The sequence below is a fragment of the Dermacentor albipictus genome, chromosome 4 (assembly GCF_038994185.2).
Source record: "Dermacentor albipictus isolate Rhodes 1998 colony chromosome 4, USDA_Dalb.pri_finalv2, whole genome shotgun sequence".
Lineage (NCBI taxonomy): Eukaryota > Metazoa > Arthropoda > Arachnida > Ixodida > Ixodidae > Dermacentor > Dermacentor albipictus.
The window spans coordinates 134689444-134717178 of NC_091824.1; the positions used below are offsets into that span (position 1 = coordinate 134689444).

General features: G+C 45.0%; 1 protein-coding gene across 11 annotated transcripts in view; it reads right to left on the bottom strand.

Annotated features, from left to right (window-relative positions):
• The window catches only part of LOC135898392 (thrombospondin type-1 domain-containing protein 7A-like), an 818428-nt gene that overhangs the window by 110606 nt on the left and 680087 nt on the right, over positions 1-27735 (bottom strand). For all 11 annotated transcript variants that reach the window (XM_065427299.2, XM_065427298.2, XM_065427295.2 and 8 more), the window contains one exon: positions 17048-17440. In XM_065427299.2, coding sequence (XP_065283371.1) covers positions 17048-17440 — 393 coding nt within the window. The remainder of the gene's footprint in view (positions 1-17047; positions 17441-27735) is intronic.

Consider the following 27735-nt stretch of genomic DNA (forward strand, 5'->3'; position numbering starts at 1 on the left):
ATATGTACATATAGCGAGTAATAGCATGCGTATAGCGGTGCCGAAGAGCGCACCAGCCCAACAGGCGGCTGGTGGCGTCTCCCCACTTCAACAATGAGCCGGTTCTGCCTTAGATCTCTCTGGCATGAACGCGACGAGGCGGGTGCTGACGTCAAACCCACCGCCTTTCTTTTTTGGCGCGTCAGAAGTTCGAGTTGCATACCACAAGACTCTACGGCCAGTGTTCGGCAGTTCTGCGGAATTCTGAAGGCTGTCAGTGGATTCTTCGGGGTGCTACGTGTCCACAGGTTCCCCGTTCAACTGACGGAAAAGGGGAGGCAGTTTCTTGGAACATTGAAGGCCGTCAGTGCATGTTTAAAACCCAGCACAAGGGCAACGACTTCAGAAGAACGAGAGGGGAGCGCCCGTCGCCTCGCTGGTAGGCGTGCCGTGTGGTGCAACAATAGGGGACATTTCACTATAGTGATAAAGGTTTCTATTAAGAGAAAGAATATAAAGTAGATAAACCATACGCAAAACTACAATGGACGTTGTAAAACCTGATTAGCTTAGGGAGTCTAGGTGACCAATTGTCGCCACCGCGTTACGAAGGGAACGCCATTAAACAGCGTGAACCATGAGCACTTGAGGCGTATAGCAAACACATGTACCATCACAACACCCATTCTTGCCTTCCCTTCCCCCGCTTCTTGCGATTCTTATACCCCAACTTCGCTAAGTTTTCAGATTCGGACATGCAGTATTGTTAATGACCATCATTGTTTTTACCACTGACAAAGTGCTCTGGGATGAACAATACGCAACGCTCGTCCACATCTCCTTCAGTGTTTTTCGTCTTCATGTGTCCCGGTTTTTCCTCACAGTTCTGCGAGGAACTGCTCTAAATAGACAGGCTACATCAGATGAACGGGTGTCAACTATATGATTCACGTTTAAAGAAATGGCCAAGAAAATAATGTTCGAACACAGAAAGCGGTGTCGTTGCTAATGTTCTGCGAGTCTAAGAACAGCTTGTTCTTCTTCGTGAACGCGAGTCCATGGACAATGAAAAATTTCTGCCACTCGCTCACCTTTTTCCCGTACTTATTATTGTTTTCGAGTTACTTTCACTATTTAATACCAAGAACGTATCCTCTCGAACCTCATTCTCTTTTTCGTGTCAAGTGCAGTCAGCCAGTAACTAAGTTCGGCCTTTTTTATGTTCGTGTGTCTGTGTGTCTCGCGCTAACCGTTAGAATATGCCAGGGGCAGATGACAGATGCGTACCCTTATACAGCGAGAAGACCAGCGACGGTATTCGGAGCAAACTTTTGAATGAAGCGGCCGCCTGTGCAAATCCGTACAAATCTTCGCAGAGCCGTCAGCTTATGGTAATGCCAGCGCCTACCAATTGGCAAGAGAAAGGTTTCTGTCTTTTATCTTTTAAACCCAGACTGGACCTCGTTAATAACGGCACGCCTCTGTGGCCATTGCAAACGACATGCACCGCACAGCTGCTGTCGAATACGTCTTACATATGCTTCCAATCCGAGAGCTGAATGCAATAAGACATAAGATACAGTTTTCTTGGCACAAAAGCACATAGTCGCGTCGTATGCATTTCAAAATTGCGGACAAGTTTTTTTTTTTTGCTTCCTTAGAAGGTACAGGCAGCTTCAATTTCATCGATATTTAAAGACGGTTCTGGACCCTCGTATTTGCATTATACCGCTTCTCACAAAAAAGCAAGCTCCTGTTTTATGCAATAGGCGCAGTTGTCAGCGCATAATGAGCGGGGGAACGGCAGTTGTTAGGAGCTTTTGCGTATTGAAGTTTAAAGCCTGCAGTCTATTGTCGCTGCACAGGGACACAGAAGCGTGTTCGTACTGGAGCAGCTCTATGAAAGCAGACCCCAAAGTAAAACTGGCAGGGACAGCTCCTATTCGTACGACATTAGTTGGTTGCAAGGCAGGACAGTGATACGATCTCGACCGGGTGAGGTGGGTCTTCACCGCAAGAATAAGGAAACGACGACGAAGCCGGGCATGGTGACGATGAAAAAAAGCAGGAAAGATTGTATTCACTTCATTGGTACATAGTTGTGACTCTGATCCGAGTGTCGAGTGGTTCTGATTAACACGGGGGCCAGCATGGCTTTAAATAACCCCTAGCGGCATTGCGGACGTCGACGTCTTGTTGGGAAGCCTGTGGCTGTATTTCCTGTATTTTGTATGATTTTCTTCCCTTCGTCCTTCCCTTTGTGTCAACTCGGGGAGTAAAAGGGGTGACGATGTTTCGGAGAAGAGGGCAATTATGTCGACATGGCGACGTCCGCTTGAACGCTTCTCACACTTTACAGGTAGATCATATGGGGGCCTAGACGGCCTTGATTACCCCTTGCGGTCTTGTGGTTGTCGACGTCTTCCTGTGGTGCCTGTGGAAGTATTAGTCCTTTCGTCAGGTTCTGTCGTCGACGACCTTCTGCCCTTCTGTTTGTCTTCTCTTCGTCCATCCCTTTGTGTCAGCTTAGGCAACAAAAGGGGTGAGGATGGAGAAGAGGGCAATTATGTCGACATGGGGACGCCCGCTTGAACGCTTCACACACATGACAGGTCGATGTCCAGGCTTGCCGTGAAAGCCTTTTCTGGGACGAGGCAAATTTTCTTGTCATGGGAACGTACACCTGAATATCTCTAACACTTGACAGGTCGATCACAACAATGGTATAAAAGGAGTAGGCGTAAAAAATCATTCGCAAGGGTGTAATGGAAAAGCCACACGAACCAAAAATAGTCTTGAAGGTACGTTCAAATATTTCAGTAAGGTATTTACATGCATCGTATTGTATTGCATTGTATTGTATTGGGGCTTATGGCGCATAAGCAACTCAGGCTATCATGCTCCAAACCCATGGTATAATTTATTCTATTTACATGCGCCGATCAAAGTAAGACAGAAACAAATTCAGAAGAAAACAAGAACTCCTTAGTATAATTTAACTTTGAAGCGAATGTCTTATTCAAAAAGGAGAATGAGAATGAGAACCGTGGTAGCCCTAGAGGTGCAGATGAAAGCATGGATCAAAACATAACCTGTCTCCCAACTATTCGAGGAAGCTGGGTTTACTCACACGGATAAACAAATCCACGTAGCAACACGTGTATCCTATGACAATAAAAATCGCTTGTCTTGCAGAAAATTCACTTCAAGAACAAGAAATCGGCTCTCCTACCTCATTTATCCAGGCTTCCTTATTTATTTTGAACATTTACAAGCCATATTAATATTATGGTGGAGTAGTGCAAGGACTTAATCTTACCTAATTTATGGGAACGTGGATTTTGAGAACTTTTGATGGTTTTTGAATTCTGTGCCGAAAATAATGAATCAGGAAAAATTGGAAAACCACTTGTTCTTTTAGAAAGAGAAGCTCTTCGACCATGTTTAGGTATTCCTAAATTCGTTGCTAATAATGTGTTATACCGGGAAGCGCACCTATCAACTCTGCACATGTGATTCGGGATGCTTACGGTTCAAACCTACTTAAGAACTTGTGAATCTTCTTTAGGACGTAGACAATATGCATTTATTGGTGAACCAAATTCATTTTCTGAGAACACGTGGTCACGGTTGCATACACCACAGGTTGTATTTGTGCAAGCACAGCAGCACCTTTAAATGTTCGCCTAAGGGAAATCGTCTATTCTACAGAGGCTCTAGTTTATATGCCTGCTGTATTATCCTTTTAGCATCTCTTGTTGAGCCGTGTAAGCTTGGCTGCGGTAGTAAAGAAATCGGGCGTATTCAGTATGCACGAAGAATCTACACGAATGACGCACCCGGTAAATAACGATTACTGAAGCCAGGGAAAGGCTGCTGGGGCCGTCCTATGAATAATGTTCTATAATTCTGTCCAATAGTTCAACATATATCCCTTGTTAATAGAAAGGCAGAAATTACTTTCTATGAAACTTCTCGACCCGAAATCTCTTCCCCCCCTCCCCCACACACACACACGCGCGCACCCATTTCATGAAATTCTGCAGAACTTGCTTGCAATTTCTTGCCATTATAATGGAAACAACATGATATATTTGACGAATTTGTACTGATTTCAGAGGAGTAGTATGGAAATCTTTATCCAAATGTGTTTTTGGAATGAATCAAGAACCATTCCTTCAATTACTCGTTTTATTTTCTTTCCTTTTTCGCTCGCATGGAGTAATCTGTCGTTCCTTGAAGAGGCTGAAAATAGCGCGGGAGAAATCAGTCGTGGAAGAAAGCAAACTGTAGTCTGCTTTCTATATACAGCAGAAGCACCTCATTCCCAAAGAATGGCGCAAGACAACCTTGTTATATGCAGACTTTAGAGTGCCGGCAATACCGCATTCGTACGTAGACACTGTGAGGCACTTCGCAAGTTTGCGTAAGAAAAACGAAAAAAGAAACGTTTCTTTTTGTTACTCTCAGATTGGCATACATAGAGAAATTCGAGTTGACCATCCCTGCCTTGAAAATTCGTCTCGGGGAACGGAGATTGGTTACCGGCACAAAGCACGCGTTTTCTCTTGCCGAGTATTGTGCTTTTTGTAGGTGCTGTGGGCTTCGGCAGCTTAAGCGCGTGCAAGACAACACACCAAGAAAACATGGAAAGAACTACAGACATTGTTTCAGCTCGCTCGCAAATGGCCATGCGAAAGCAGACGAAAAACATGCACGTCGTGGCTCCCACTGCGCACAAAGAAAACACGGCTCGTAAAGAAGCATGGTGAAAGGTAATCGGGAAGAACACCAGCAGAGCATGTGCGTGAGGGAAAGGGGGCCAATATGCGTTCCACCACAGTTACCACTGCAGCGCCTTTTCTGCGGATTTTTTCTTTGTGTTTGCGGTAATGCGAGACAACAAACAACAACTAGAAGACGCTTCGCGTTCTCCTTTCATGTTTGATCGTAGTTCTGGTTCGCGCTCGCGTGACCTTACTTGTTGCTTTTGTTCTGTATCCGCACTTGCAGTGTACTCACGGTTCGGTACTTCCGTGTCTAGTCGTTCGAAGCAGATCTAGGCGAAAATATAAAGAAACCGAATCAAACGGACTGATTACTCGGCGCATAATAATGATGTTCCCATATCCTTTTAGCATTGCCCGACTTCCCTCATTTCCTCTTCCCGCCATGACCCGGCATCGCCGCTGTTCCCTTTTCCTAGGACGCTGCGTACTTGGGAACAACTGCAACAGCGGAAAGAAGAAACTGCGCCCTGACAGCATGAAACTTCGTAAGCACACCAAACTGCTGCTCTCTTGCGTACGCCATACGAGGCAAGCATTAGTTTCTTTCTTTCTTTCTTTCTTTCTTTCTTTCTTTCTTTCTTTCTTTCTTTCTTTCTTTCTTTCTTTCTTTCTTTCTTTCTTTCTTTCTTTCTTTCTTTCTTTCTTTGTCGTCTCAACATGTCCTCACCTAAGCGTCACCCAGAGTTAACGAAGTTTGGCCTCGCTTCGCCTTCCGCCACGTTCCCCATCATTTCTGTTGCTCTGCGCACTGGTTCGTCTGGTATGCAAGAAAAGCTGTTTTACCCCGGCTATTCAAAATACACGAGAAAGAGACGGTGCTCGAGCATTCTTCGTGCATTCGCGAATGGTATGAAAAGAAGAAATAGAAGAAGAGGCATAGCACAATAAATAGAACCATGTTAATGTAAACGCCTCGTCTGATGTGACCGGAGGAAGCAATAGGCTTGGGCTCCTCGCCTCGATTATCAGTTGCTTTATTGCGGATACGGAACTCTCTGAGAAGCTGAGGACTCCCGGTGCGCGGGTGGCGCAGGTGAAATCAAAGGGCGTACATTTTAGATGATGTTGCTGGGTCATAGTCACCGTCACTTCTTTTTTCCGCGCTGATTTTCGTGCGCAAGCCAAGGCTACGGAAACAATCGCGACGAGAAGAAAGTGGGTGGACGCACTACCGCTGAGTTTACTGTAACAGTCTCTCGGCAGCGCAATCACATAAACTGCTTTCGTCCGCAATATATCCGCTGGTTTACAGCGCGACTGGTCGCAAAGTTGTGCGCAGGCCTTTTGTTGACCAGATGCTCCACTGTGCGCGAAAGTCTTTTATGCGATGTTGCAACTGATCAGCCGCATTGACGTCAAACGCATCAGCCAGGGGAATGCTGGGAGCTCGTTTGCATACGTGCACGAACGCCTGCTTCAGGAGCGATGGAGTGGCGCTCTTTGGCCATATCAGGCCCTTGCGCCATTAAACACTGTACGCCCTCATCATCAGGAGTGATGGAAGCGTTCTCTATGTTAGAACATGCGAAAATGAACATTTCAGTGGAGTGAGCAATCGAGGACACGGCGGCAACTCGTTCCACGTAAGAAGGAGCCCCCCCCCCCCCCCCCCCCCCAATTTAAGAACCCAAACTGCGTATAATGTGCAGAGCATAACGATGAGCGATGATGAATAAGATGGCTCTGTCGCATATCAACATATGAACAAAAACAAAGCGTTTTTTCTTTTTCGTCGAGAGAATAATATCCCTCCAAAAAAAGGCACCACTAACCTTAACGCATACACAACGCAGCGTTCTTTAATCGTACTAGCCGCATGGCATTCCAAGTGCTGTTTGTGACATATTGACACCTGTGCCACTTCGGAATAGAGAAAGAAAAACATTTCAGCATTACGGAAGCCATTGCTCCAAGTTTGTTTGATAACCTCGTAGTCACCTCATTACTCCGGCTCCATCTATTCTTGTGAAATATGCACCTCCGCGGCTTAGTGGCCACGGCGCTTATATGCTAAGCGCAAGGTGGCTGACGCACTTTGCGACTCCTGCTGCGGCTTATTTCGAAGTGTGCGGATTTGACAAACGCTCGCGAGCCGAGCTTTGGGTGCATGTTAACTAAATCCAAGTGGTCGAAATTACACCTTCATTTCGAGAGAAACGCGTCTAAAAAAGCACTGTCAGAACTATCAAGCTGTGCAGGAACTAGACATCTAAATTGAAGGTTTTTCGGGGCATTCAAGAGACTGCGTACCAGTCTCTTGAATGGTATCGAGATCACATCGAGATCACATCGCCCGTTGCCAACGATCGCAAGGGGGTAAGGAGAGCTGAACGCGCGTGGCTTGAATGTGGAATTCCTCCAAGCCGTTGCCGTAGAATGCCGTCGCACTATGTGCTGAACAGTCAACAAAAGGGGAAGAAAGTGTAAGCAACTATGTCGGTAAATTCTACGTGAGGCGGTAGAGCACCTACGAGGCCGTTCTTTTTCGTCCGTGGTGACTACGTTTTTCTTTAGCTTTATACGCTTAAAGGTCTGTGAGCCTCATCAGAACCTTTCAGTGATACATATGTTTTCTTGAAAGCTTACATCTCCAGCCTTATCCTTTCCTCTCCTTCCCCGACACCTGAGCTTAATGTTGAGCTTTCCTTTTTTTTTACGTTGCTACCAAAATGACTACAGCAAACCAAGGTCCAACTTTGCTTTATTATGAATTGAAACTGCGTGAAGAGAGCCCAGAGTTCTTTTCACAGTGAAGTGCCCACTCTAACGACCACTCACGGGCCCTCGGGGATGTCCCAATTCAGATAGCAGCGTCGGGGCCACAATTCTTACTCCGGCATTCCAACATTGTGCGAAAGTCGTCTACAGTTCGCAAGAACCCCCAAAGCTGCTGCGCTGGGCGCATTCCAATTCGCTGCCGTCTGCATTCTAACCAGGCCATCCGCCTGACGCCCTAATGAAGCATTCGAGTAAAACAAGAAAGAAGATTGCCGACGTTGGCTGCCTTGGCGTTTTCGCTTTGTTTTCTACTTCTACGCCACGACTAACTGAAAGTCGCGTTGCAGACGCAAGAGCGATCCACCGGCGCTCCTCACGTCTCCTGACGTTGCCTAATGTATACGAAGAACTGCTTTTATCGCACGATGAATATTTTACTTTTTCTTGCTTTGCTTTTTTTTTGTCAGCATCTGGCTGGTAATTAGCCAAGAGACCTAAGAACTAGGTACGTATAAGTTCAGCCTATTTTGATCATTCTTACGCCTGAGCTGTCAGCTCTCTTTCCACGTGAACAGACTCGAACTAATGACAAGTTTTCCTGCATCTGAAATTTTCTTCGTGCTTCATTAGTGTCCCAAGCAAACTGATTGCTTCCGAGTTTCGGGGCACGGGATATGAATAAGAGGCGATTATAGAAGTACTGGCACTCGAAAGTGTTCCCACCAGCGCGGTATGGAAGAATTACCTCTTCTAAAGCTTGCGAAGAACTCTTGAAACTCAACGGCAAATTTTTTTTTTTTTCAAATCTGAGCTTTATCAGCGGCTTCCTTTTCGGGCGCATATACTTCGTAACTTGCTTCAGCAGTTTTGCGCACTTCGAAATAGTGGTTTGGCATGGGCCCATTTTGGGCCATTCTGTCTGTGGTGCGTATGTCTATTCTTCGCATTCCACAGAATCACACATAGTATATATACAGCTGTGAACCTATTTATTGAAGTCTTTGGTCATTACAGACTGGGCAGGAAATAGCAGTGAGCTACCGTTTAATTGGTAAGCAATGCTTAAGATAGTAGGACACTGTTAAGGTTCCTCCCTTTTGACCCATACATTCCTTTGACACACATACTTTAATGTTTTCGAAGCCTCTAAATTGGTCTATACTAAATTAGAAAAACAATATTCTAGATGACCATGTGGAAACCTTACCGAGTGCAGAGAATATAAGGAGGCTTTGATGCCTCCTTATTTCGTTTTTTTTTTCAAGAAAAACTGGCACTAGCTATTGCTCAGCATTGAAGCGGCCATACTGCAATACCTCTGCGCTTGCCATTTAATCAACATATATCAGCGAACGCAGATAGACAACTTTCAAATATTTATCATGTGTGCTGTCTTGATCTTCGTCTAACATTTATCGCTCCATACAGGCTCTGTCGCTTAATGGTTTCTCAGCACGGTCCTAACCGGCGTTTTGGCCCAGAGAATAATCTGTCAAAGTGAATGGCTGGCGTTTCACTACAGGAAAAACAAATGCACAGTTGTACGTGCGTGCTCCTCAGAATAGGTGCCCAATCCTCGTGGATAGCGGATTTCATTCCTTGCAAAACTAAAACAATGACTCAAAATACGCTGGTGGGACAAAAAGCTAGATTCGAACAGGTACTATATGCCAAGAGTGACTATTTTGTTTCCAGTGGTATTCAAGAAAACCAACGATGATTTATGCGAACGTACCATCGCATCATCATAGACGAAAAATTAATGTGTGGTGCATTTCCAAATGCAACCAGATGACACGGCAAGAAAAATTGAAGAATGAAGGCAGTGACCCGCCACGTAATTTTAAACCTGTATCTATGTGTTTATGGAAACAGGGGATGCCTTTATCGGAACACATTGGCGAAATGACTTTCTCTTCACATGCCCGTATATATAGATGCTGCTGTGAACACACACCAACGCCACGTCATCAAGTAATTAGTTTTATAAATTGGCAAGGAAGCGGTTGACAATAAAAAAAAAACCTCTTATAAGGCTTTTCGCAATATGTGACTATAGAGTTTTGTTGGGTCTGACGAACACATATATTTTTCTTTTTCTTTATTCTATGGTACATGGAATGAACAAGTTCGCCATAATGCTTTCATTAGAACGGCTCCAAGTTACAAGAGAGTGCCTGAACTGTAAATGTGCTGCTGAAAAATCAGCGCTTATTACTTTTACTCTATGTCTACTTGCTACATCTTCTTTAACTTCGAAGTGACACTAGAATTAACTATGTCTTTCTTGTAGATCTGTTTTACGAATAAAAAATAATCAGCACATAGATGGGACACGGGAGGTAGGCGCTGCGTCGTGAAGGCGCTCGCACTTAACTGTAAGCGTCCTTCCATGGGAAGAGGCGAGAGTTTAGAAGCGGGACGTGCATACGTGCATTGCAACATGTGTAATAAGTCGGCTGAACGAAGAACAAAAAATTACTGCATACATGGTGCACAGCTCTTTCGTGACACGGAGAAGAAGATGTAATTTTCAACTTGGCGCTTACGCTAGGGCCCTAATGCACAACAAACAGCGAGGCTTTTGGTACAAACGTTGTGCAAGTGGAGAAACTAAACTATACAATGCAACATAAAAAGGGAAAGTGTTTATAACGACGCACGAGCCTGTATAATTAGTTTACTGGATATGATTGGAGTACGTGAATAAGGTTTGTTTTCTCTTAGCGCTCACTGGGTGTGCTCTTTTTCCTGTAGCGCTCGCTTCCTTGTAGAATCCACCAGTGACCAGCTTGAAAAGTCCTAGCCATTTTCTGCGTAGGCTTTCCGCAGTGTTGAAGTAGTGGCACCGTCCATCAGAGCTCTCAGAACAGGTCATTCCACTTTCGGCCATAACGTTGGCACTTATACAAAGCGTGGAACGTAATCACGTTTAACCTAAAACGTCCTCTTGCCGCGTTCAACTTCGCTGCCAGCGGGCGCTTCGCCCAACGTTAATCATCCATCGTTGCGCGCGTTGCTGGTTTGGACAGCTTTGGAGTGTGGCGTCAGCACGGCACTTGGCGCCGTTCGCCCGATCAGCGCATAATTGCGAACGGGTCTCTTTCGCGAGAGAAATTCGGCGAACAACGAATTCATCTTCCGAAGAATTCGGCTTGCTGCAGTTTACCGCCATAGCACGAGGTACTAAATGAGGAACACCACGGCTGCCATCGAACTTTTAGTTGCTCACCACCTTTCCGAGTTGTGCAGAAAATGGACACACATTCAAATAATTTTACAGCCTGAAAGATGCCGATTTGTCCCATGGCTCAATCGTTTGGCCTTAAAGGGCAACTCCGACGATTTTTCTATGTCAGCGGATGTCAACGAAAGCCGTTCCTTCGCACATTTCCGTCATGTCCTCGGAAAATCAGGTTTTAGAGTTGCACAGATTGTTTTCCAAATTAATTTTGTTAGCCCCCTCGAATCGCCTGCCTTGCCTACTGTCCAGCTACTGGCAACGCTGTGTTATGACGTAAAAGGCTGCATACGCAGAGCACGCTGGAAATGAATGACAAAAGACAGCGTCCAGGAGCCGGCGACCGTGAGCTGTAGTGTGCGGCGCGAACAGTCTCTGTCGCGAGAAGTTACGTACTGTGTTCACGGGCAAGCGATGGGCCGCCATTGGTGTTGCGTTGTTCGCTGCACGAACTTCAGCCCTCGCCAGCCACACACGCAGCATGAGGCCATGCAGGTCTCGTTCAGTCGAGGCCAGGCTTATCAGTCGCCGAGTTCGATCGTATACTATATACCAGCGGTCCTGAGCGACAGACCTGAAGCTAATTATGCCATTAAGATGAAGCAAAGTGTTTTTGTAGTTCATTTCTTTACTATACGGATTTGAAAAGGCTATGCTTCATTTCGTAGGGTGAAAACGCAAAAAGCGAGAAGCGACGGCACGGAGCACTATCAACATCGGTACGTTGCCGTTCTCGAAGGCTACAAGTCGCGCTCGCTGGTACCGCCATAAATTAAGTGCGACTATGCATATGGGTGCCCATTTACGTGTTGTTATGCTAAGTCGTTATTTGGCTTCCGATACGCACTGTTTGCCTCTTATACCTAATAGGCAACAATTGGAGGCCCCTTGATTTGATACAGCAGTCTAAACAATTGCCTCGGTCAGTTGCCAACGGTGTTGTACAGGCATCGGCGTTTCTGCGAACAGACTACGCATTCTCTAAATGAAGGAGAATATGCGCAAATTCTTAATCTGTGTCCGCTTTATTGAACACATTAATTGCGTACACGAAAACAGCACGAAGAATGACAAGTAGGTATAATAAGAACGCGTGCTACCGCTCGCTGTTATCGATGCTTACCGGATGCTCATACCAGAACGACTCAGAATTATGCGAACGAAAGTGCTTAAGCGTACAAAATCTGCGTGCTTTGCTGTGTTGTGACATTATTTGATGGTCAATGACCCACGGCTTCCATTATATTTCAAGCGAACGACCAGCGGTCGCTATACCGTGCCGATGCAAAGAAATGCACCGGCCAGTGCTTTCAACGGCATTCTTCCGGAAAATTATGCGCTCTATAAATGGACATGCAAATGTAGAAAGGAGCGCTCCACGACATTTTACAAAGAGTATGCGAAACGATTCCATGAACCGGGGTAAAACACCTAGAATAACAAGCAGCATGTATCCAACCTTGGTCATCGCAGCGTATTGAGTTTCGCTGGGCGCTGGCTTTCATGGTGGCGGATAGGAAGTGAACAAGGATTTACTGCTATTGAATTCATCGGAATCGCAGCGGTAACTGTTTAACAGCTTCAAAGAGCTGATGCAGCCGACATTGTCACCCTACCCGAAGATATTGGCCAATGGTCCGGCGCTGTCACTGATCAACTGAGCGTCTGCTCTTTAACACTTTCGATCCCGGTGCTGGAGCTACCGGCATGCCTTCCACGCCTTCTGCGCTGGGGTGCTGTCGTGACGTCACACGAAAATGTTCGCTCGGCTGCTCGGTAAAGTTTCGGTTTTGGTTTCGCGCCTTTTAGAGTGCAGCTCTTATAGGCGCCCGTTCCTGCGGCTGGCATCGTCGTCGTTCCTTGTCGGGCTTGTAACCGAGCGAACGAGTACAGCAAAATGACGAAAAAGGGAACGCGGAGCGCATGTGAAAGACGGCAATAGCGAAGAGAGCGCGAGGAGGAGCTCGGTGGAAGAGGGTATGGCGAAAGCGTGAGAAGAAAAGCGTAGTGCCGCGCACGACGGGCTTTGCGCGACGATGGCTACGAGATGGCGCCTCAGGGTATGTATGGAAACAAAGCGCTGCATGAGTGGAGGTCAGTCTGCGGCGGCTTTTGTGAATCGCGCCCACGTGACACGATTAGCGACGCAGTCCTGCAACATTTCGTTGCGTTTGAAACGCGCCGCACGAGACAGATTGTCCGCGCCAGCCAACATACCGAAAAATGAAAAGACGTTACAGCTGCGCTCAAATTTGGCATCAAGGAGCGTTGTAATCGCGGTGAATATTTTGCTCATTTAAAATTTTATTCAAATTTGTGGTACACTTCTGCAACCAGACGCGTGACAGCAGGGGAGTCTCGGGAATCTAAAATTGTCGTTACCTTGACATGATCAAAAGATCGTCGGAGATGCCCTTTAAGGCTGTAAGATATTTCGTTTTACATGACACCAAGCTCAATATCAGCAATAAAGTAATGGATAACTGCGAATTAATTCTGACCACCTGGTGAGCACTGAAATATCTGACATAATGTGGACAGCAGTAGCCATCATTATTTATTTATTGCTTTTTTTCGTGTCATATGACGCAGCTGTGTCATCATGTTTAGTTGCCAAAATATCTGACAAGAAATAAAGAAACGTTATTCGTCCCTATGAACGATTAGATCTTACCCCCTGACCGTGATGAATCCATAGCAAAAAGCAAGCACTCTTCATACACCCAGGAGGGTGTTAAAATGATTCGTGTTAATGTATAAGAAAATTTGGCATGCACTGGCATGCCTAGATGGTACAATAAAATGTGTTGTGATTCTTTATTAGTTACGGAAAATATAGTAAATAGCACCGAGCGCGGCGTGAAGACAACCGGCAAGTCTAACTTATGTTTGTCTGTGTAGAACACCAATTTTGTTAGCGCTTTTCTTTTGAAAGATTGTAAATTTCAGTTTCGCAAACTTCAGACAAAAAAAGGAGACGTTGAAAGGTACCTCCTTTATACCGGAGACTTCAACAAGCGTTATACGAGTCCATCCACTCGAAGAATGACAGCATGGAACCGTAATACGAGTGCCTCTCTTATAGTTTGAGCATATTTTCTTTTAAAATACCACGAAAGGGATTTCATATTGGCACTGAAAAGACCGGAAAGAAAAACGTATTGAGCATTTCGTTGTTGATATAAATAAGTATAGTTGGGTCGAATGCTTGGAAAGAACAATTTTTGTCGGAGCAGTGTTTGGTTACTATGCTATCAAGCAACATGATTCTGCACAAAAACGAAAAAAAAAAGCCACTGCGTTTATTTCACAAAATTTCGTCGTGACAACATCGCTGGTATCTACAGCTGCCGAAACTATTTTCGCATCGACTAAACCACTGCGAGACGTAACGCGAATGTTTCCGTAATGCCGAAATTTCGGAAAATAAGCAACTTGAAGCATATGGACTAAGGTCGAGGAACCAGTTTACTCATGTGTTTTTACCAAGTACTCGACCTTTCAACTCCAGGGTCGACGTGAATATAATATAAACATCTCGATATTTAACATATACGAAAAAAATTTTCCTTGGATAGGGGGGGGGGGGAGGCGCTGTCCGACATATGTACTAAAGCTGGTGAGTACGGTAATTAATCACACTCTCGCATACACTTAATTATACCTAAAACGGCTCGCGTCAGTTATAAAAATGCGCCCATAGTGACAATTTTAGAAGCTGTAGGCGAAACACGAACTACAATGCATGAAAGGTCAAAGCTCTTTAGGGAACGCCGCATAATTAAACAGACACAGAAGTCCAAAACCAAAGGCCAGAAAAAAGAGAAACTGAGAATAAATGAAGATGTGAATGAGTGATGGTAGCTCCGGAGTCTGAATGCGTAGAATTATCAATATATATATATATATATATATATATATATATATATATATATATATATATATATATATATATATATATATATATATATATATATATATATATATATATATATATATATATATATATATATATATATATAAACGAGAAGAAAGGGGGTTAACCGAGGGACCCGATAATTATTAGTCATATAATGAGAAGCCAACAAACACTGACACCAAGTACAACAAAGGGGAAATTGCATGTGCTTAATAAATGAAATAAAGTAATGATAAATTAATGGAAATTAAAGTGGATGAAAAAACAACTTCTACTAGTACACATAAATACCCAAGAAAGTGGATGGGGAAACGCCGCCGTGGTAGCTCAATTGGTAGAGCATCGCACGCGACATGCGAAGGTTGTGGGTTCGGTTCCCACCTGCGGCAAGTTGTTTTTTCATCCACTTTAATTTCCATTAATTTATCATTACTTTATTTCATTTATTAAGCACATGCAATTTCCCCTTTGTTGTACTTGGTGTCAGTGTTTGTTGGCTTCTCATTATATGACGATATATATATATATATATATATATATATATATATATATATATATATATATATATATATATATATATAGAGAGAGAGAGAGAGAGAGAGAGATGCTATCTGGGGATTAACTTTGTTCTCAATATTACCAATTCAATTAGGGAGATTTATGTACAAAAGCCACACTATTGCAATAAATAAAACAGTTGTGGGAGGCCTCAGAATTAATTTTGACCAGCTGCGCCGCTTCAAATTGCACCTCGTAACGAGCATTTTTGAATTCCGGATCCATTGTAATGCGTCCGGCACAATATAGTAAAGCAATCACGCGACCTCGCGTTGTACCGGACAATGACCATGATTTAGAGTGGGCGAAGCACGCACGGTGAAGTCACTAGCATTGGCAAGCAAACAATTACAACGAAAAACTTCGAAGCAACAACTAAAACTGCCCATTTTTTGCTGCCTTCAACAGGCGGCAAGTGTTCGTTAATCCTAGTGCAAATGAGAGAAGCAGCAGTTCACGAGAGGGCTGCGCGACATTGAAATTTATAACAACGCTGACTATTATTTACCTATCCCGATGGCAGAGTTTCTAAACCTTTTGGGGCACTAATTATTATTTGCTCTCATAGCAAATTCATAGCATTTTACTTTAAGTTATTGGAGAAGCAGAAGATTTTGGGCTATTGTTTTCCTTCGTTCTGGCTTCCACTGCCTTTATTCGAAACAAAAAGTTGTGCAACATTTTTTTAACTATAGACCAACTAATTATGTTATCTCAACTACTCGTCCTTTGTTGTAGTAAACTTCTATAGTAAAATTCACGCGTAAGATGGACAAAAGCCATCAACAAAACTAAGCATCACGTTTCTTTTGCAAACGCGTCTTTTTCTTTTTTTTTGCAAAGTCAAGAAGACGCGTGTAGTCCCCCAGGTACTGATTACTATATAATAAACACTGGCTTCTTCAAAGGGCCATCATTTCATAAATAAAGCTTCGGCGATCTCGATCGTCGCCACGGGAATTTCCTAGATTGTGCTTTCTGTTCTATTGTCATAAATCAGCTTATTCAAATTTGAAGATTCCAAAAGTTAAAAAGCGCGATAAAATTATTACTATAACCTAAATTTTCGAATGTCATTTCGCTACTATTGAATCCGCGTCCATCAATTGCCAAAGATTTCAGATACATATATTATTCCACTGTTATATGAATCTTCTGACCATAACGCCGTATAAAGCGGGAATTACGTCACTTCTGACGCAGCCGTCACTCAGCTAGCGAAGAGTTCAAATGCAATCGAAGTCGCAGCATGACAAGTCTACACAAAGGACAAAGGACTCAACAAATAATTATATAAAAAGTAGCATCTTACTGTCGGTATAACCCGCCTATTAGCGAAAAAAAAAACTTCGTGTCGCAGTATTAAAGCCATAAACACTCTTAAATCAACTCAGTTACATCAGTTCACGCGCAATGTCTAATCTATATGCTGGATTCTTGCTGCGAAATCCGGGCGTTAAACCACAATAAGCCGCAAATGGCTTTAAAAGGTTGTAAGTTAACTCAGCTGTAGCATTAACAGGACTTTCCAGGACACTGAAGAATAAATCTACAATATCATCCCTTCCGCGCAGCAGACATCCGAAATTTCGTTAAAGCCATCATTTAGCGAGACGGAGCGTCGCTATAACGCTACACTTCTCGCTCATCCAAGCAGTACTTAAGAATTACGTCTCCAGACACGGAAAAGCAAATATACACACGAGCGCCCTTTCGGCAGAATGATCGCCCTGCACTTCGTTACAGCGGTTACTCTCGACCTAGACGTTTCGCTATAGGTAAACATGAACATGAAAAAGAGAAAGCTTTACGTCACGTGTCCTTTTCATGCAACAAACTCACCCGGGTAGTACTTGAGCAGGATGTCCCCGGCCGCGGCGGCCGTGTGGTTGTCGGCGGCGTGTCCCGCGCCGTCCATCGTGGTTCGGATGGGCTCGCAGCGGGCCAGCAGCGTGCTGCCACCAGCGGCTCCAGCACCCGCGGAAGAGGAGGCACCACCACCGAGGACGACAACACCACCGCCGCCACCACCAGCGCCACTGGCGCCACCGGCTGCCGAAGGCGAGGACTCGGTCTCACGCTGCGGCTGAGGCGAGAGCGGCGCGCCGTCCTCTGGCCCGACAAACACTGGCACCGTTCCGCGCAGGCAGGAGCACTGGCCCGTCAGGGCATCGCAGCGCGCCCCGGCGGGGCAGCCCGGCACGCAGGGGCGAGGGCGGCCCGCGCACCCCGCGCCTGAACCCGGGAGCAGCCGTGGGAAGGGAAGAGGAAGACGGGAAAGAAGGGGGCGTTGAGGGAACGAGAAAGGGGAGTCAACGTTAGTGTTAGTCGAAGACTGCTGCTAAAGGGTGCAGCGTTGAGATATTCGGTTTCGTCTTATGTAAAAGGCGTGGAAACAGCGTGGAAATAGTGCAAGGAACGAGGGCGGAGAAAATAGTATTGAAAGTTGCCACGAGTTTGTGTTTGGTTCATTCTCAAAACAGTTCACAAGGATGGGACGTGAAGAAGCAAAACGAAAGACAGCGCTGAGTAGCATCTAAATTTGCACTGAATGAAAGACAGATAGCACGATATCCAATTTGATGGGGCCACCAAATTTGGTATCGGGCTGTCTTTTATCCAATGAAAATTCAGGTGATAGTCGGCGCTGTCTTGTATTTAGCTTCTTCCCGTACCGTCTTTGCAAGCTGTTCTAAGGAGAGGTTCCACACGACACGTGGTTTGCCACATGTGGGAAACGACGCGTTCTTATGGAACCTATATTCTCGGAACAGCTATACCAAAGACAGGACGGTGTAGTGTTGATAATCCGACACCACGCTGTCAGATTGTGAAAATGCTGTGAGATTGAAAAATTCTGAAAATTTAACCCTCTGCGTACTAAGTTCGACTTCACTTAAATTGAGTGTACTGAGTACTGCTACAAACGACAGCTTTATTGACAGTGCTACCACGTTTGACACGATAATAAAAATAAAGCAATGTAACAAGAGGGAAAAGTTTTAAGATCTTGAGTGGCTGCACCAAAATTTAAAAATAAATTCTGTGGTGTTACGTGCCAAGCCCACGATCTAATTATGAGGCACGCCATAGTGGGTGCATCCAGATTAAATTCAACCACCAGGAGGTTCCTGGGAGTTAAAACACACACACACACACACACACACACACACACACACACACACACACACACACACACACGCACACGCACACGCACACACACACACACACACACACACACACACACACACACACACACACACACACCACGCGCGCGCGCGCGCGTGCGTGCGGGGAGGAAAAGTGAGAAGGAAGCAATTTAAAAACCACTGTTAAGCCTCAAAAGAACAACCTTCAGTCGTAAATTTCCTACTGTGCACATTCTCCTCAGTGCCCCCTTTTATAGTTATTTTTTTGTAGTTTTATACGGTTTTTTGTTTGGTGTCTAATGGATCGCGCATTAGAGACTAGAGATCGCAAGAAGGACCTCAGACGAACGCACATCATTTTTTTTCCTGGTTCTTGCTTCCACATAGAACGCGTCAGGTTTTTCGGCACGTCCATGCCGTAGCTTAAAAATGGCTCAAGCGAAGTGACATGCAAGCGATATGATAAAATTAGAGGTAAGCGATGAAGATGAAAAACAAGTAAGTGCACTACTTCTGGATGGACTGGCATCCACGGCACTTGTCATCTTGTAGCTATATATCACTTTAACTAGGACACGGCAAAAGCTGTAGGCCCGCATTGAAAACGCAGCGCCGTGTGAATGGCACTCATAATAAATATAGCCCAGCAATCAAAATTCAATTGTAAAGGATCTAACGCGACACGTGCCGTGTCAACGAGTTCGTCGCGACTCGTGGAAGAACTCTCACGCGCGCGACAGCTCCAAGTATGGCTACATCCGCAAGCGGTCAGTTGAAAGCGAACGCGTCGAGTCGTCATGCACGTGGAGACAAGCGCCAATTTAAACCGAAAGACGGCGATGGTTAAACCCCTCTGTGGAGAAACGGACTGAAATATAAGAGACAGAGGGAAATAAAAAATAAATAAGCAAAGACTCGCCACACCAAGGCCCTAGATTAGGGGCACCACCCCCTTAGAGCTACGACGTCTACTTTGTGTTTCGCAGAGAAGCGAGTGTCACTTTGAGGCGACGTTGGTGAAAACAGAGATAAAACCTTTCAGAAGGCGGAGCCGGGCGCAACCAGCTTAAAACAATAAGAAAAAGTAAGGTAATGTCCCTAAGAACCTGTCTGTTCTATGGTCAGGTAGTGTACGCCGGTTTAGAGGACCTTGCACACAAGTCCAAGTCAATTAAAAACACTAGTGGAAGGCACTGCGTCGTCAGAAGAGCTTTTACATTTCCACCAGGTGCCTCTTTCTGCTGTTTGTGTTTTCTATTTCACTTGCCCTAATTAACAAAATTAAATGACCTTTAAAGTTTTCTCCTAATGGCCAAGTTGGGAATTGGAACTTTGCTGGAAAGGCTGGGCAACACCTGAATAAATCCATTCGAACGTAGTAAGATTTTAGTCATTATCTTATAGGCCACAAAAGTAGACAGGCGGAGATGTCCAAGGAAGAAAACGTCAGTGAGTGGTGTCGAGTTAATTTCCCCTATACTTGCTTTAGTTTGCATCATTGGCGTCGGCTTCGTGTGATTAGAAATTAGAAGAAAAAAGCTGACCTCCTCGATTCCCTTTAAACTTCTTGTTCATTGCTTAGCACAGGTCTCGTCATTCGGAGCCTCGATGCCATGATTGAGGTGGTGACAAGACTACCTAAGAAAGAGGATGGGAAAACGATGTAACGGCAGTTAAATAATTAGAGCATCACGCACGTAATGCGAGAAGCGTGGATTTGGTGCCCACTTATGGCAAGTTGTTTTTTCGTGCACTTTCATTTCCATTCACTTTATAATTTCTACAAAACAAAGGCAGATATCACGCACTGTGGCAATTGTTGTTGTGCGATGCATTTTGCAGGTTCCTGGCTATCCAGCGTTCTTTTAGATTCCGCATACCCTTACCAAGTGAACCAACGTGTTTGTTTAAAATGCATTTGTGTGTGTTATATCAGAAGCGATATCAGCATGGGGACGGCCACATCGTAGGCGATCGCATGGCAGCAAAGGCACGATTTCTATAGCGGTATCATTTCTACGACGGTTCGACAGAAGCTTACTACATTACTATTGTGTTTGGCATAGGTAGTGGACAAGCGTAAGTCAAATAAACGTGCATTGCGACCTCACAAGCAACTGCGTGCTATACAGTCGTAATTACCTGTGGCTATGTCATGTAGTGTATGTTAAAATGACGATGACATTTGTACTCCAGCGAAGACGTGTTAGAACCCTACTAATTTGAGCGATCATGAAGTTGGTATAATGGCGCACAGTTTATACGTGGCATAAGCAACTACGTAGAAAGTACACAAAAAGTGGGCCTGTCCCGGAGAAGTGCATGCAGTCTAACGCGGCGCCGCAAAGCGCGAGCTGTCACAGGGAAAGAAAAACTAGAAAGTGCCACGCGGCGCACTCTTGACGTGTTTCAAACAGCTCGACGCCTTTTGCACAAGGGAGGTATGCGTGCTGCCGTCGAGCACATTAGCCCGGTGCTTTAACCACCAGGTCACCATCTTAAAAAAATAAAAGAAAAAGAAAGAGAGAATTTGGAAGAAAAGAAGAAGAAAAGAAAACGCGGAAAGGACAATTCAACCTCCAGTTGAAGTCTATGAAAGACAAAGTTTTCCTGAGCGAGTTTGATGCAGATAGGGCCTGCGCAGTCACTGTGCACCACACTCGTTCACATCACCCGTTGCGTGAGGACAGCAGTAGGAGCTTCGGACTCATTTGATTGCACTATCTTCGGGATCAGCCCACAATTTTAGATTGCACTATCGTCGGGATCGGCTTAAATGTTTCGAACTACCCTTTTTGAGGGATCGGCTCACAAGTCTACGTATCATGATGTGAGAAATATTTTAATAGAATTTCCAGGGTTTTACATGCCAACACTACAATGTAGTTATGAGGCACGCCGTAGTGGGGGACTCCGGGTTAATTTTAACCACCTGCTATGCTTTAATGCACGCCTAAATCTAAGTATACACGAGTGTTTCTTGCTTTTCGCCCCCACCGAAATGCGGCCGCCGGCGGGTTAGCCTAGCTAACCAGCTGCCTTATGCCCGATCCTGCAGTGGTAACTTGGGAAACGTTGCGGTAATTTTCTTTATCTGAATTTTCCAATGTACATTCGCAATCGTTTTTGTGAAGTCTAACGCAGGAAACATGACGGAAAAGTGGTGAGTGAGCGCGATGGCAATTGTGGCAATATATACGCCCAGATTGTACGCCGGCCTTAGCTGTGAGAAATGAATATATTGTTCATGAAGCCGATGTTCATGTGGTTCATATTACTCTTTTGGGATCATGGATTCAATTTGCGAATTAATCAAATGGCATACACAGGGAGTCACTCTATACCCAGCAGATATACGCGTAAGCGGGTCACTCTATTTCAGCAAACTAATTAAAATCAATGCAATGAAAAAAAGGCTTTTTACCATGCGTTTGCCAGCACACAAAGGTAGACGACGCAGCTGTGCTTCTTAAAAAGAGCTTAAAGATGAGCGAAATAACGAGAACAGCGAAAGAAACGCACAACACCACTGCGTTCGTGGCGTGTTGCGTGTTTCTTTCGCTGTCCTCGTTTCTGCGCGCAATTTTAGCCTCCCTTCAAGTATGAACCAAGTAGCCCTCAAGAACGTCCTACTGTGCTTCTTAGGCGTCTTAGTTTTATGCAATGATGCTTCTGCGATGGCAAGTAGTCGAAGGCGCAAATATGTGCATATAGGGCGCCAGCGCTATAAGGCAGCAGTGTGCTACCGGAGACTTCTTGCCATTGCCTTTTCCTGTTCGCATCGACGGGTAGCAAATGGTAGGGTATGTGATGTAATGATACTCACGTAGCGCGGGCCACCAATTTATGGCACAATTACTCAACGGTAGTTTGTACGTTAAAGGGAGACCAGAGAAATCGTAATACTCACCACTAACAAATTTGCACGTGCACAAAAGTGCTGATGCACCCCGCCATGCAACGAGGGACGCTACGCTTTTGCCGTTCCACTCGTTGCCACGAAGGCAACGCAGCTCGGGCAGCGTTAACATTCTTCACGTCGCAATAAATAATAAGGCGCAAACGCTTTTTTAACTTAAAGGCTGCGATCTTAAACAATACGTAAGGTGTACTCAACAAGAGTAGATCTACGTACAGTATAGTCTGCGGCCAAGTGGCCGGCATCCCGCTCTATATAGTGACAAGCCTTTTTTAGCGACCCTTTCTGTGGCAATTCAAAACTATAATTTATACCCAAGCCGCGAAGAGCATAGCCTATTTTATTGCTATAAATTACGGTGTTCTCATTTCCACCAGTACCTCGCGGCACTTTACGGGCGGTTTTCGGTCCCCTTATAATAATACGCGAAGCGTTCACACACCAGCACTAAACGGTTCCCATAATTAACAGCTAATAACAGCGCCTATGTACACACGTGAAGCCAGGAATTTTCTCACCACATATCGCGCTTCTGCGGCTTCCGAAACTCAGCGCCAGGTTAGCTGAGTTTTAATTATCGGCACTCACACTAACCTAATGAGACGGGAAGAGCCAGCAGTCAAGTCGTCAACACAGCTCGCACTTAATTAAAACAGGCGTCGCTGTGTATGGATGCGCTTTAGAAGCACGGGCGGATAGACGCTGTGACTGAATTCCGATGTAGTTCTTTAGGTGCATAATTTCGTCTGCTTAGGTTAATATAGGATCGAAATATATCTTAAAAAAAAGAAAAAGAAACGCACTCCTCAAAAATATGGGTGTTCGAGCAGCTCTTTGGGGGCCCAGAGTCACGTTTTCTTTGTTATCTTTACTGCTGGATGCATTAGAGGCGTCAAGAGCACGAGATACATCAACAAATCATGAAATGTTACCGAAAGAAAGAAAAAGATATTAGAGCCGAATTTATTACCGATGACACACAAGATTTCATCCAATAATCGCCCGTGCTGTATAGCCGCGAAGGTCTAAAACTCTCCGGCTGCCTCTTTATGTATTTCATAATCAATTATAACAGCGGCAAAGATGGGAATTCAGTAAAGAAAGCTTTTTCGCAATTACTGTAGCGAAACCATTGTGGTAATATAGCTAATGCCAGTATGTTTATGACAAAAGCGTCCTCGCTCACTTAAACGCGATAAGTTGACAAGCTTATATTTACGGTTTCCTTTGTTGGGCGAGCTTGTTAATTTTTTAGCGTTGTCACAACTTCGTGAATTATTATTCTATGATGATGACAGGTCGCGCATCTAAACAGTAGCAACCTGTTGTTTTCAAAAATACAAGCTCACAACGGGGCATTCGACTTAGCGCATTAGGGTCCGCCGTGGCTTACACGATAAGCAAACTGTGGCACTGAACCCAGTTTGTTCCCAAAGGTAGACCTTGCCTGTAGGCTTAGGAAATTTGGACGCTCACACGATTCTGTAATAGATGCCGCTTCATTTCGCAGGTACGCACACTGGCATCTCCCCCTTCACGATCATTAAAAGTACACCCCCATCCTATTATGAAACTTCACGGTGTCGCACAAACACAGCGGCGTATTATTTGGGATTATTCACCCAGGTAATGGACAGCAGTCCCGCCGCCGACGATAACTGGCCAGTAAGAATCTACACAAGGCGACTATGTTCCCACTGGCAATACGACCTGCCGTTCGTCTCGTATAATTTTCTCGCGATGGATGCTGTTCGCGTCTGCGAGCAGACGCGAACAGACGCGCATAAGCGTCGGCGTACGCAGAAGTCCTGTTCATGCACCGCTGATTGGTTCATTATAGTGTTGGGACTTAAGTCACTGGACTTAACCAAAACAGTCGCTTTTCGACCAAAGCGACCATTTGTTAATTTGCGACCGGCTCGGTCTCGTGACCTTTGCGAGTCACCGGTGTGATAAAGCACGTAGAGCCTATTTACGCCACCACAAAAATGCAAGGACTTTGTGTAAGCCGAAACACCCACCTATTCCTATACATTCGGCAGCTTGCAGCGTTCTGCGTTGTTCTATTAACTGTAATTGTGTGTGCTTGTTCTAAAAGCTTCGAGCTCATAGATTCGCTACTACGTAGGTGCATGCACCCTTCTCGTTTTGCTATTTCTTGCCATCGCAAATGCTTTGCTTTGACGCCGCCTTACCGCGGCGCATGGCGTCGCATTTAGACCAGCGGAACCGAAAGTAAGCCCTTAGCCTCCAAAGCTGCATCTCGCTCCTCTTCGAACTGAACAGCCGGTCCACCGAATGATGGTCGACGCACGTAAGTGACACAAAACATGTCTCTGTTCTATTACACTACTATAACTTCTTCGTCACTACACTACTATAACTACTATACACACTACTACACTACTGTAACTTCTTCGTCAACTCAAAAATAAAAAATAAAATAAGAATAAAAAAAGGAAAAGGTGGATCCAACGCATTGTTGTAATCTAAGCTATGTCATGGTCATGCGAAGCTTGTTTGAGTTAGCGAAGTAGCAGCAGTAGCGGACGTGACACGTGCGCAGACTCGTCGCACGTAGCTGTTATCTCTCGTTTTAAGACGAAGGCAATGTATGACATTTGTCGAAAGAACAAGAGTCATGAGATGTGTATGCACTGTGAAGTACAACACATATATAAACACATTAAAAGCGTTTATACCCGCTGTGTCACAATGGCACAAACCTGGGGGAATAGCTAAAAATGGGGTGACGACCGATCGAACGGTTAAAGAATGGGGTAGGTGAAATATAAGTACTATAAGAAAATATACTAAGCCGTTGAATGTCAAACGCTCTTCCAATAGGTAGGTAACGACAGCTTTCCTTTAGAAAAAATACAATAATGATGCTGTTTGTAAAGAGTGGAGTGATCTCCTGTCACGGACGCCATAAATGTATCCCTCAAGATGGACAAGAGCAAGGCTACTGCCAGCGCATAAGCATTAAGCTGCAGCAGAGCCATCAACACTCGAACCATCAGCAAGGAAAAAGCCCTTAGGGCGTCCGCTGACTAAGTTCACCCACTCAATAAGCCCACGCACCCACTACTGCGCAGTTTCCGTTCGCTTTTTCCTCTCTAAGCAGCTTGATCAAGCCCGTTCAGCGTTGAAAGCCTGCTGGGTATGATTAGAGACACAGTAGGTATAAGTGCCAAAGACAGGAACCAGTGGATGCATCTGCTTCTGTGCTAGCTCAGCAGAAATAATGCAACAGAAACACGGCGTCGCTACCATCACGCCCTGTTTCGCTTTATAAGGTCGTATTTCGTCGCCATTCCCCCACGAAAACAACAAAAAGTTGCAGAAACGAGAGACTTCAAGTCCCAGCAGCACACAGTAAAATATTAGCTTTTTCTTTTCGTCTTCGCTGCTTAAGATATGATCTCGAATTTCTTTTGTTGGGACGCTTTGGTATTCCTCGAAGCGCATAAAGAAGATGAAACGCAGGGAAAGGAAGCGTTTCCTAATACTTCGCGGAACCTGCATGCAGCTCCAGTGGTATACGAGGTTGCGCCGGTTGCGCTACCTAACATAGTAACAGATCTCGGTGCTCTTCTACGCTGGGAATGTTTGCCGAGTTGCGTGGCGAAACACAGCGTCTGGCCACACAACTGCAAGTATACAGTGCAGCTCGACAGAGCTCTGGGAACTTCAGACCAATGTAATTTTGTTCCTCGTGTTCATTCTGAAGGCAAGCTGTCAGTAACAATAGCAAAGAAGCATGCGGGAAAGCACTAAGAGAGCATATGTTCTCTATATTTATTTATTTTTTTCCAGTGAAAGATTGCGCACAGGTGGCTTAGGCTCAACAGCGTAACGCATTTAGGAGCGCTCTTTATCACTGATGTTTCGCTTCTGTTTGTGCAGCGTATATTTCTTTTCTAAATATTTAGTAGCGCGCGTATTAGAAATGAAGTAGAAAAAGTGCAAACTTACATACCCAGATGATATGCTTTCATTGTAGGCGCTTTACACACGCGAATAAGCTAACATAAAATGCTTAATCCAAGCTCCGTCAGGGTTTTCTTCGGCCACGTAATCCCGCCACCCGCGTGGGGCATTCTCGGTTCCGCAAATACAGATGAAGTGGGGTTAAAAGCATCTTTTATTCCTGGCAGTAAAAATGAAGCTAAGGAATGACACAAAATTCCACTCCACTGGTGTAGGCCAGTAAATATAATCCAATGCCTCTTGCTTCATAGGGCTGGCGCGGGCCCGACTACGCTATACTTATAAGCCATACTTAGAGATAATCCATTCACCGTCCCTAGTCGTCCGCCACGTTTTGCTGCATCATTGGGGATTTGAATTCGCGGCGGATCTTTAAGGAAACCATATGATCCTATAGCTCATTGAAACCAGAGGATGAAGGTTATTTTGCGTTCGTTTTATTTATTTTATCAGCTAAGTTCTCATAATTATCATCATCCGTATAGTCATCAACATCATCATCACTACCACCACCACCACCATCACCTTGTTATGATGATAATCATTGTCATCATGGACCATCACCTGCGTATATACATGGTTTGTCCGCAAAGTAATGAGACTGGATATGGTAAAAAGAATTTATTGACCCGATCGGTACTTAATAAAATTATTCAGAATAGTCTCCTTAGGCGTCGATACACCGCTGCCAACGTGATACCCACGCTGCAGAGGCTCCCTGGAAGTGAGCTGCCGTAACCTCTTTCAGAGACTCTGTGACAGCCTGTTGGATGGCGGGAACGTCGTCGAAACAGTGACCTTTCAGGCTTCTCTTGAGCTTTGAGAACAGGAAAAAGTCTGCCGGGCTCACATTGGGGCTGTACGGTAGCTGCAGCAAGCTTGCAGCCCCTATCCGGGCCAAGAAACCTGTCACAACGAAGGCGGCGTGAGCTGGAGCGCTGTCGGGGTGGAACTTCCAACGATCGGCAATCCGCGGTCGTTTCCGTGTGACGGCTCCATCAAGACGCTTGAGAACATCATTTTAGAGCACGGCGTTGATCGTTCGTCACGCAGGAACAAATTCTTTGTGAGCCACCCCACGCTCGTAAAAAAAAAAGGACAACGAACATTGTCTTTACCTTGGACCTCGACATTTTCGCTTTGTTGAAGCGCGGGGTGTTCGCAGTGTAACACTACGAACTTTGGCGCTTGGTATCCGGTTCGTACTGGAACACACATAATTTGTCATCTGTTATTCCGCTGTCTGAACAAAGCACCGTTCACTTTCTAACTGCACCAACGTATCGCCGGAAACGACAACTCGTCGTTCTTTTTGTTCACCAGTCAATACTTTCTCTTTCAATTTCGAACACACCTTCCGCATGTTAAAATTTTCAGAAGCAATTTTTTTAACTGTTGTTTTGCGCTTGTTAAGGTCTTCGGTGATTAATCTGATACTAAAAGGACAGTCGGAGTCCAGGTGGTTTTTT